Source organism: Equus quagga, chromosome 1, assembly GCF_021613505.1.
Source record: "Equus quagga isolate Etosha38 chromosome 1, UCLA_HA_Equagga_1.0, whole genome shotgun sequence".
In the NCBI taxonomy this organism is placed as follows: domain Eukaryota; kingdom Metazoa; phylum Chordata; class Mammalia; order Perissodactyla; family Equidae; genus Equus; species Equus quagga.
This window is the reverse complement of record NC_060267.1, coordinates 14,789,755-14,801,173: the sequence shown is the minus strand read 5'-3', so window position 1 is coordinate 14,801,173 and position 11,419 is coordinate 14,789,755. Positions and strand designations below refer to the sequence as shown.

General features: G+C 52.2%; 1 protein-coding gene across 7 annotated transcripts; it reads right to left on the bottom strand.

The window, feature by feature from the left end:
* Positions 1–2,577: 2,577 nt before the first annotated feature.
* Positions 2,578–11,101, bottom strand: SMUG1 (single-strand-selective monofunctional uracil-DNA glycosylase 1). 7 transcript variants are annotated; one of them, XR_006885422.1, is made up of 4 exons: positions 8,307–9,340; positions 6,263–6,564; positions 3,419–5,251; positions 2,578–2,783 (listed from the first exon to the last, which is right to left on the bottom strand). XR_006885422.1 is itself a non-coding variant. In XM_046640893.1 (4 exons), exons 3-4 carry the CDS (start codon positions 6,551–6,553, stop codon positions 4,724–4,726), a joined length of 819 nt encoding a protein of 272 aa, XP_046496849.1. In that variant the 5' UTR covers positions 6,554–6,564; positions 8,307–8,462; positions 11,061–11,101; the 3' UTR covers positions 3,299–4,723. The 7 variants fall into 7 exon arrangements, 6 of the variants coding, with proteins under 6 accessions (XP_046496849.1, XP_046496840.1, XP_046496870.1 ...); XM_046640893.1 differs by lacking the exon at positions 2,578–2,783 and adding an exon at positions 11,061–11,101 and having other exon boundaries at positions 3,299–5,251; positions 8,307–8,462; XM_046640884.1 differs by lacking the exon at positions 2,578–2,783 and adding an exon at positions 7,607–7,763 and having other exon boundaries at positions 3,299–5,251; positions 8,307–9,341.
* Positions 11,102–11,419: the final 318 nt, after the last annotated feature.

Below are 11,419 nucleotides of genomic sequence, written 5' to 3'. Positions count from 1 at the left end.
CCAGACAGTGAGCAACAATGAGGGCAAAGAATCATCTAATTCACCTCTGTCACTCCCCACAGTGACAGCACACAGCTGACACCAGTAAACATTTGTTGACTTGAGAAAGGTAGGTGAAGGACCACATAGTGGTCGAACTCAAGACCCAATCTTCCTTTAAGCCACCCCGTTTCAGCACGGAGAAAATAAAAGAGTAGGAAGAGTCTCCTTCCTCCCCAACATACTCCATCCGTGTCTCAGAAGCACCCCACCCCAAGGACAGCCTTGGTGTCTTACCGAGTGTGTGAGAGTGTGTGTGTGCATGCCCAGGCATCAGGGTGGGACCAGGAAGCCTTCATCACTCCTCTGGACCAGAACTTGAGTCACCACCCCTGGGCAAAAGCAGCACACGCCAGGGACACCCATGTTACTGGATGGGCACCTTGGGGTAGATCTCCAAAACCTGGCTTATGCATCACTCGCACATTCATCCTGAACCCCCACTCTGTGCCAGGTGTGGGGCTACACACTGGGGAAAGGAAGTGACGAGACCCCTCCTTGCCTTCAAGGCACTCAGTGCCGTGCTGCCTTGACCTGGCTGCACATCCTGGCTCAAAGAGATCCTGTAAAAATAGACACCAGGCTGCCGTTCCAACCTCCCAAATCAAAATCTCTTCTCGTGGAGCTGGGATGCTTGCCTTTTTTAAAACCTCCACGGGTGACTTCTGATTCACAGCAGGGCTGTAAGCCACTGATGCCTAGATCAGTGCTGTCCAACAGAACTTTCCGCAGTGAGGGAAATGCTCCAAATCTGCACCATCCAGTCAGTAGCCACTAGCCAGGGGTGGCTACTGAGCACTTGACATATGGCTAGTAACTGAGGAATTAAATTTATTTTACTTAAGTTTAATTAATTTACATTTAAGTGGCTACTATATTGGACTGCAAAATTCTAGAAGATCCCAAATCCTTTCAGTTCAGTTAGAATCCCTCTCACAATATTGTTTTGTAGCGACTGAAGTCTCCATTCCCTTTGACTCGGGAAATGGTGAGCCTCTTCTACCCAAGGACGCTCTTACTGGCACTGAAGAACCTGCTCTAGAATGGGGGCGGGGGCAGTCTGGCGGGATTTCATCCTGTCAGCTAGCTAACCCACCACACCAGCCTCCATCCCGACCCCTAGACTGGAGAAAAGGCACTCCTGAGGACCCTATTCTGTGAGAGGCTGACATTGGTGGGGGACAGAAAAAGCAGTGACATGACTTCAGGTGCCTGTTATGGACTGAATTGTGCCCCCTCAAATTCATATGTTGACGCTTTAACCCCCATTGTGACTGTATTTGGAGACGGCCTTTAAAGAGGTAATTAAGGTTAAGTGAGGTCATAAAGCTGGGCCCCTAATCCAGTATGATCAGGGTCCTCATAAGAGAGAGATACCAGGGAGGGGTGCCCACAGAGAAAAGGCCATGGGGCAACCACGAGAAGGCAGCCATCTGCAAGCTCAGGACAGGCCTCAGAGGAAACGAACCCTGCTGACATCTGCATCTGGGACTTCCGGCCTCCAGAAGTGTGACAATAAATTTGTCATTTAAGCCACCCAGTCTGTGGTATTTTTGTTATGGCAGCCCTAGCAGACTAATGCAGTGTCCTTGGGAAAATGCAGGCCCAGGACCCTAATCAGCCTCTCCCTGACAAGATGCACCCAAGAATTGAGCACAAGAGCCCCCGCTAGAAGCCAGACCCAGCAGTGACTCTGCCACACCTCTGCCTTCAAGTCATCACCCTGGTCACTACTGTTCAAGCGCCTTTATGCACTGCCCAGCTCCAGCCCCACCCTCTCATGACTCTCACCCAATTCTAGGCTTTCACCCACCTCTGCTACCTGCCAGGACATCTGCCCCATACGCCAGTCCCCTCCCTTCCCATTCATGACCCATGGCACTGCTCCGCCTCCTGTACAGCCTGCCCCTTCATCCCCATCTGGGCGTTTCAAATGTGTGTGTTCTATGCATCTCACTTCCCCACTGGACTTTAAATTCTCAAAGATTAGTTTAGCATTCCAGACCCTTCACAAGCTGGCCCACTCCCTCTCCAGCTTTTTCTCCCAATTGGGCCAAGTCAACTCTAATCTACTCACCACCCCTTGAACATAACAATGCTCTTCTGTAGGCTCTCCAAAACTTTCCCAGTCCCTAAGGCCACCTGAAACGCCACCTCCTCCAGAGAGCTTTCCCTGACTACTTCAGCTAAATACATAAGGGAACAACGGCTTCTCTCTCTGTGCAATTATTCCACAGGGTCTAATCCAGGGCTCTGCAATGTGGGGCACTAGCAGTGACAGCAGAAAGAGAGGAAAGGAGTCTGAGGCATGTGGGGGTGCGAAACTGTCAGCAATTCTGATGCTAACGACCTGGAGTTAGCACATACTCCACAGGTTTCAGGGCATAATCGCCAACAAGACTGCCCTCACTTCAGATGCCAGTGGCAAGTACAGGGGTCCCCTGCACTTCTGACCTACTGGTTACAAATCTGGAGGTTCCCATGATCCCCTTAGGTTCAATAATTTGCTAGGATGACTCACGGCACTCAGAAAAGCACTCTACTTACAATTAGTTTTATTATAAAGTTTACAAATCAGGAGCAGCCACATGAAGAGACACACAGGGTGAGGTCTGGGAGGACCCCAAACACAGCTTCCATGTCTTTTCTCCGTGCAGTCAGGAGACATCATCCTCCAGACGCATCCATGTGTTCACCAACCAGGAAGTCCACCAAAGCCTCAGTGTCCAGAGTTTTTATTAGGGCTTCATTGTGTAGGCATAATTGATTGAAATCATTGACCATGTGGTGGAACTCAATCTCCAGCCCCCCTACCCTCCCTAGAGGTAAAGCTGATATCACCTGGCTCAAAGTCCCAACCTTCTAACCACATGGTTGGTCTCACTGGCATGGTCAGCCCTCAGCCTGAGTCAAATATTAGCATAAATTCAGGCATGGTCTGAGGGGCCCACCAGTGGTAACAAAGATCCTTCTATCACTTGGGAAACTCCAAGGACTTAAGAGTCTCCCTCCCAGGAACCAAGGACAAAGGCCTGTCAAATTCTTTATTATGGGGCCAGCCCTGTGGCCGAGTGGTTAACTTCATGCACTCCACTTCGGTGGCCCAGGGTTTCACTGGTTTGGATCCTGGGCACAGACATGGCACCGCTCATCAAGCCACGTTGAGGCGGCATCTCACATAGCAGAACTAGAAGAGCCTACAACTAGAATATACAACTATGTACTGAGGGGCTTTGGGGAGAAGAAGAAGAAGAAAAAAGATTGGCAACAGATGTTAGCTCAAGTGCCAATCTGTTAAAAAAAAATCTTTATTATACACTTTGGCTGGAGGAGGGGGATACTTGTACTAAAAATCTTAATTTTGAAAGCTGGAGATCACCTGTCCCAAGAGATAGAGCTCGACCGTGTGTTCCTCAGGAAGGTGGTCTCAGGACCTGCTCTGCTCCCAACTCGAAGCACTCTCCTGGCCCCTACCAAAGGGGCCCGCCAACCAGTCATGCAGCAGACAGAAGAGACGAGTTAGCTGGAGATCCCAGGCTCCCAGCCACCCACCCCTGCTCCCCACAGTGTCCCCAAACTGCGGGACAGGCCTCTAACGGAGACCCTGCAGCTTTGGTAAGGCAACTGGTCTGTTTACATCAACGCCCTCAGCTACCCAAGAGAACCCTTTGCAAACAGTGAAGAGGTAAGAGAGAGGAACATCTAAACGACCACCTTCCATCCCTGACATGCAGGAGGGGAAAGGACCAAGACAAAGGGTTTAGGAGCTTTTAATGCTTAAGACTGAAAAATCATAAGCTGGGTTTTTCATAAAGTCATTGGTCCACTGCTGGCAAGGCTAGAATCCGCCCCTCGCCTGGCCAAGGAGGAGGCCCAGACCCCCCAGCAGGGTCTTCAGGGTGGAGGGGCTTCCTTTGTAGTGCAGTGACTCCCCAGCCCGGAGGCAAGAGGTGTAACGAGTACCCCTGTGCCAGGCACTATGCAAGGCATTCTCAAGGGTTGTCTCAGTTAACCCTCACACCAACCCCACGGGGAGGGATCCCTATTTTAGAGATGAGGGTCCTAAGGCTTGGAGAGGTTAATCAACTGGTCCCAAGTCATAAAGTTCACAAGTCTCAAAGCTGGGATGAAAATCCCAGTCTTCGGGCCTTTCCCACTCTGCCACACTGAATTCTTTCTCCCTCTGATCCAGCCTCAGTCTCTCATAAGAAGTTCACTCTTACCATCCTTGCCCCATGCTTTGTCCTGGTCCCTGTGAGGAAAGGGGTCAGCTGAAGCAACCTGTTCTATGAGGACAGGTGGGGATCCTGGCAGGATCTTTTCTCTAAAACAGCAAATATGACCTCAGAAGTCACTGTGTGGGTGACTCTCAGCTGAAGAGAGACTCCCAAGGAAACAGTGAGGTAGAGCAGTTTGCAGGTGCTGACTCTCTGTGGAGCTAGGTACCACAGAGCCAAAGAGGCAATGCTCAAAGGAAGGTGACGAAAGCAGGGATCAGAGGGCAAGCAGGAGCAGTGTCAAGACTGCCCGAGCGGGTCGGAAGACAGCTCCAATGATCAAAGAACGCGGTTCCCGGGAAGCGGGGAGCTGAGGATGACCTTGTTGCTTGTCCAGGAGGCGTGTAGATCTGCGTGCCCAAGAATGACGTGGGGCCTTGACTGTGTCCTACGTGCCCCAGGGGCACTCATTTTGTTAGCAGTGGCAGCAGCCCCAACTCATTCAGTCTCTCCTTGGCCACCGTCTCCCAGCCCCTGTTGGCCTGTGGGCTACGAGGTGAGGGGTGCAGGAGCCCCTCCACCTGGACCTCGGGCATCAGGCCTGCCAGAGCCCGTCGTGCCCGCTGCTCAGCCACCCGCCCCACTCCCACCACCAGCCGCACCCCCAGCAGCTGCACCTGCCGGCAGAGGGCCGTGTCACAGACCCCAAGAAGCTGTTCTCGCTGCTTGGCAGGCAGCTCAGCAGGGGTGAGGTTGCGCCCACTGGGAGCCAGGAAGAGCAGAGGACACAGATTGTGGACAAAGCAGTGACGGAAGAAGGCCTCAGGCTGTCCACAGAGGTTCCGGAAAAAGCCCCAGAATCGGGCACCGCTCACCTCTGACTGTGGACACTCCAGTCCCAGCACTGGTCGCTTAGGGTGCTCTTGGGGAGGGGTTAGCACAGGGCCCCCAATGCCCAACCAGTCCCGCACGACATTCACTTCCCCAAAGGGCACCTGTGGGGAAGGAGAGAGACATGAGGACTTCACACTGGAGACCCGATGCCTGGGCTCTGGACCCCTTTCCACCTTCCAGGAGGATCTAGCCTGCAGACACACACACACACACCCACCACCACCAAAGGCCTGAGACAAGGATTCCTGGCCCTGTGGTTTGATCCTGTCCGTCTCTCCAATTTTTCATTGTGGACTTTGGTCCAGAAGAATCTATTTGCCTCTACCCCACTAGCCTTTGGGACCACATACAGGAAGTACATAGGGATATCTAGCCCTACCCAGGGCGTGATGGGTAGTACCGGGAACAAACAGATGGTCTGACACAGAAAGGGAGCCAGGGTCAGAGGAGGCACAAGGACAGGGCTGACCACTGCTCTCTGGGTGCCCTCTCAGCCCCAAGCTTCAGGCTGTCATTTCCATCGATCATCATTGATCACCCTTCATCCCCCAGTTGAGGTCAATAAAAGCGATTGAGCCTCCTGCCCTGCAGCCTCTTCCCCTCCCCCACCTGCCGAGCAGCCCAACTGAGGGGCAGTCACTCACAGCGAGGTCTGAAAGGAAAGCAAGTAGGTCCTGGAACCTGGCTCTGCTCCAAACCACTCCTCAGCTAAGAAACAGAACCCAGGATGCCTGAACGCCTGGCATCTCTTCCAGACCCACCCCTGTCAAGCAGTCTCCCCTGAGGACATGGTAGCCCTGGTCCCTCTCCTGACCCCAACCACACTCTAGGGAGAGGGGAGATCCGGCAAGGTAAGGATGAGGCTGGCGGAAGACAGGGCTCTCAGAGGCAATTAGTGGACAGCTCACAGGGGAAACGGAACTACCATTAATGTGCTGGGTTAACTACGGCAGCGAGGCCAGGAGACTGTCTGAGAACACAGGAGCCAGTGTGTGTGTTGGGAGGGGATGGGGGCTGCAGCCATGCACATGCTCCTCCTCCACAGCACACGCAGGCAAGCATCCACCTTGGGGCCTCCCACCCCACCAGCCAGGAGAAGCCAAGCCCTTTACCCCAGTCTGGGCCATGCCGAAAGGTCCGGGGTTCATGCCCAGGAAGAGCACTTCCTTAGGACCCTGGCAGTAGCGGGTCACGTAGTTGCGATGTGGCTCCCACGCATACTCCACGGGATTGTAGATGATGCCCACAGGCTCTGAAAACTGCAGTTGGCTCAGCTCAGCATTAAGCCGAAGCTCCTCCTCCAGGAAGCCCTCAGCCAAGCTTCGAGGGCAGGGCTGGGGCTCCATCAGGCCACCTGCAGGCTCATGGAGGGGCCCCAGCAGGAAGGCCTGGGGCACAGCCATGTCACTGTCACCTGGAAAAGAGATGGACAGTAGCCCCATCAGTCCTCAGCCCTAGAGTGGGAGGGATCCAGGCTGGCCAGGGCCCCTAGTACTATTTCTTGAGCTCAGAAGAGACTGTGTCAGTCATCCCCCAACCTCCACGCAGGACTGAGCTCATCTCAGTTCTTGGTAACGAAGGGCCTGTCCTCTCCCCGCTTCAAGTATCCTTCCTCTTCCTCTATCACCTGCTGAGAATAGCCCATAACCAGCAACCATCCCCCACTTTCCATCAGGCACAGGTCTTGAGTCACGAGTTCCTAGGCCATGCCAAGCACATGGTAGGCTCTCAATAAATATTTACGGGCGGCAAACTCTCAGCACCTTTACATCATCCCTAATAAAACGAGCTGAGCCAGGATGGCCCGTGTCCTGGAAACGGATGCTGAGGAATGAGAGGCAGGTGCACAGCCACAGCCCAGAGACTAATTAGAGGGCTAATTACAACAGCTTCCAGGTGGCGAGCAACGGCTCTGTGCCAGATACACCTCATTGAGCCTCGAAACAACCCCAGGAGGTGGGGATTATTGCTCCCATGTTACAGGTGAGAAGACTGAGGCTTAGCAAGATCGAGCCACTGGCCCAGAGTCACGCAGTTAGCATGTAATGAAGCTGGGATTTGAACCCAAACTATGTGACTCAAGGCTGTGCTCTTAACCACCCAAACCATCTTGCCTGGGAGACTTCGATCAGCCCCCTGCTAATTCTACAACCCCAGCCCAGCTTCTTGCCCACATTCAAAAATCCTCAGTAGGGAGCCGGCCCGGTGGTGTAGTGGTTAAGTTTACACACTCCGCTGTGGCAGCCCGGGGTTTGCAGGTTCGGATCCTGGGCATGGATCTACAGACCACTCATTAAACCATGCTGTGGCCGTATCCCATACACAAAATAGAGGAAGATGGGCAAAGATGTTAGCCCAGGGACAATCTTCCTCAAGGAAAAAGAGGAAGATTGGCAACGGATGTAGCTCAGGACCAATCCTCCTCACCAAAAGAAAAAAACAACAAAAAAACCCACCTCAGTGGTGAGTGAGATGACCACCAGACACAGAAAAGACTCTTACAGGGCCGGCCCGGTGGCACAGTGGTTAAGTTTGCACGTTCTGCTTCTCGGCGGCCCGGGGTTCACTGGTTCGGATCCCAGGTGCAGACATGGCACCACTTGGCACACCATGCTGTGGTAGGCGTCCCACATAGAAAGTAGAGGAAGATGGGCATGGATGTTAGCTCAGGGCCAGTCTTCCTCAGCAAAAAGAGGAGGACTGGCAGTAGTTAGCTCAGGGCTAATCTTCCTCAAAAAAAAAAAAAGAAAAAAGAAAAGAGAAGACTCTTACAAGCTGTGTAACCATGGTCAGGGCCTCAGGTTTCCTCAACCAAATACAGATCTTCCTCGACTTAGGACAGGGTTATGTCCTGATAAGTCCATTGTGCGCCTGACTTAACCACTAGGCCACGGGGCTGGCCGCCCTCCTAAGTTGAAAATATCGTAAGTGGAAAACGCATTTAATACACCTAACCTACCAAACATAGCTTAGCCTAGCTTACTTTACACGTGCTCAGAACACTTACATCAGCCTACACTTGGGCGAAATCATCTAACGTAAAGTCTATTTTATCATAAAGTGGTGAATATCTCATGTAATTTACTGACTACTGTACTGACAGTGAAACAATGGTTGGATGGGTCCAGAAGGGTTGTAGGCGTACCGGTTGTTTACCTTCATGATCAGGTGGCTGGCTGAGAGCTGCAGATCGCTGCTGCTGCCCAGCGTCACAGGCGTATCCTACCTCACATCGCTAGCCCAGGAAAAGATCAAAATGCGATGTACTGGATCTACTGAATGCCTATCGCTTTTGCACCATCCATCGTAAAGCTGAAAAATCATAAGTCGAACCATCATAAGTCAGGGACCATCTATACTAAGAATAATATCCACTTCGTAAGATTGATATAAAGGATGGAAAGAAATGTTATGTGTAAGTGAGGGGGGGAGAACAAAAGAGGGGAAGGGGGGAAGGGAGGAAGGAAGGAAAAAGGGGAAGACAAAGAGGGAAGTAAGGGGAGGAGGCGGGGGGCAGAGGGAGCACTCCCGTGACCTCTGTCACCTGCAAAGGCCGTTCCTTCCAGTCTTCCTTCTCACCACTCCCATGCAAACCCAGTGTTCCAGCCTGATCATTCCACTCACACTTTCAAAATGCCTTTCCTACCCCAACTTCCGAAACTTGGCACATGCCATTTCTACAAACCCAAAGCAAAGTTACTCCTCAAGTCAACCAGGACAGACTCCCCAGCAGCTCCACACATCCAAATCGTACCCATCCTTCAAGATGCAACTCAAACCGCTCCTTTGGTAATGCCTTCCCTCCTCAGGACACTGCACATTTGCCACAGCTCCTCAACCCCATCCCACACGAGTAGGTCTAGTGAGGCCTGGGAATCAGGATTTTAAACAAGTTTCCCCATGTGATTCTGATGGTTGGTGAAGGCTAAGAACCATCGCGTCACCATGGTTAGTGGCTTCTTCATGAATTCACACCTTGCCTGCCCAACTAGATTTGAGCAGATCAGAGGCCAGGCCCTGTTCGATTTCCCTCCATATCTCCAAGGTCCCAGCTCTTGTTAGTCAACAAACACCTGCTCAGCTCTGTCCATTCCCTTCTTTTTCAATCCTGTTTAAAACTACCTTCTACCAAGGAGCCCTTCCTGATGGACTCCTCTCCATTTCTTTTTTTTTCCCCTAAGATTTTATTTTTCCTTTTTTCTCTCCAAAGCCCTCCGGCACATAGTTGTATATTTTTAGCTGTGGGTCCTTCCAGTTGAGGCATGTGGGATGCCACCTCAGCATGGCCTGACCAGCAGTGCCATGTCCGTGCCCAGGATCCAAACTGGTGAAACCCTGGGCCGCCGAAGTGGAGCACGCGAACCCAACCACTCGGGCACGGGACCTGCCCCCTCCTCTCTAGTTCTATACCCTGAGTTCACTCAAGGCTCAGCTGCCCACTTTGCACTCTGCCTGCTTCCTTCTGAGGGCTTGTCAGGCTCTGGGCATGTTTCCATCACGTCTAGGCCGCCCCCACAGGGCAAGGACCATGGTTCTTCTTTCCTCTCAACCCCTTGCCCAGGTCAAGAGTAACCTCTTCCCCCAGGAGGAACTCCGGGCTGACGCAACAGCTCGATCTATCAACCTGTTCTCTGACCCTGGCCTGGGGGAAGTGAGAAAGAAAAAATCAGGGACCAAACTTAAGAACTCCTTCCCCAGACTGATCTCTGAAGCCTTTAACTGATCTGCCCAGGTGGTTATCCAGGGCCCACTGGACTCAAACAAGCTGAGAAGGGAGATGTGCAGAACTCAGATGTTTCAGGAGCCCTTGCTTTGCTTTGCCCAGGCCGTGCCAACATCAGTGGATTGGCTGCTCCAGCTCTGGGATCTCTCTCAAGTCTTAAGTTGGGCCTACATTTGATCATTAGAGACCTATGCTGGAGACAGCAAGGCTGGTGGTACACAAGATGACAAGGCCTTATTTCCAGTGTTCCAGAGTTTCAAAGCCTGACTGCAAGAGCCACAGGTTAGGTGTCAATTGACTCAAAGTCTAATCCTACTTTCATCTCTAAAAAGAATCTCTTAGCAAATCATTTACCTCTCCTCTCTATGAAATGAAAATAACAAATTCCATCCAACCTACAACCAGTTGTTAACTCATTTATTTTTTCTAATATTTATGAGTCTTTTGCGTGACAGGCACTGTGGCAGTCTCTTGGTAAGAAACAAATCCAAAATAAGTAAAAGGTAGGCCAGGCTCAGAGACTACTGTGAGATGACAGAAGGACAACTGTACATATACTGTGATTCGAGCTTTTAATGTCCTGAACAAAACACTACGGGAGCCCAAAGGAGGCACTTGGAAGTCCTACCTAGAGTGACCAAGAGCCAGAAACTCAAGAAATGTAGATACTTTATAAATCACAGTGTCATATTACACTAACTGCAAAGGAAGCAGAGGGTGATCCAGCGATTATGTCTGGCCACCTAGGTTCTCTGACACTAAACCCAGAAGTGAAGAAGGAATCCAGAACACTCCACACCCCTGTCCCTTGGGGGCACTCCAGGGATCCACAGGGACAATCAGCAAATCCTTAAACGAAGAATAAATAATACACTGCGAATAACAATAACAGCGCGTGGACTCAAAGAGACCACTACATCCCTCCTCCTGGTTCCGAGGGGGCCGAGGACTAAGGCTCCCTAAGAAACCGCGCCCGCCCGCGGGCTCCGCCCGACGGGAAAGCCGCGTCCTCGCAAGACTCCAGGGCAGTTCCGTGGGCTCGGCTCTCCTGCGCGAGAGAGAGTCCCAGACCGAGCGAGCGGCCCCAAAACACCGACATTCCAGCTCCCGGCCTGCTGCCGCCCCGGACCCCCGAGGGCCCTCAGCTTGCCCCGGAGCCCCAGGCCTCCAGCCCCCTACTGCCTCACCTGGTCCAGGTCCGCGTGCGGTTTCCGGTTTCTTATCCCACCCACCCCTGGCGCGGAGGACAGTGGGAATCGTAGTCTACTTTGTTTAGGGAAGGAGATTGGCGTAGCCGAGGCCACTTCCGCCGGAAATGCTCAAATCCCCGGAAGGCGAGCCAAATGAGCACTAAGTGATGCTGGGGGTTGTAGTTTATTGTTTACATGGGGTAAATTGAGAAGTCTTGGGACGCGAGAGGCCAGGCTCTGTGAGGACCTCGAAGATGCTGGGTTCTAGCTCTAAAGGTCATCACCCTTTCAAAATTTCATTCACAACACTTTTCCCAAAGTGATTGCTTATCAGGGAGCTTCAGCCATCCCCAATC

Bases quoted from the DNA above. Each gene is read 5' to 3' on its own strand.
- SMUG1 (XM_046640893.1), bottom strand. From the start codon at position 6,553: ATGGCTGTGCCCCAGGCCTTCCTGCTGGGGCCCCTCCATGAGCCTGCA. The intron at 5,252-6,262 runs GTAAAGGGCTTG...CCTTCCCCACAG, and splicing joins TCGGCATGGCCCAGACTGGG to GTGCCCTTTGGGGAAGTGAA.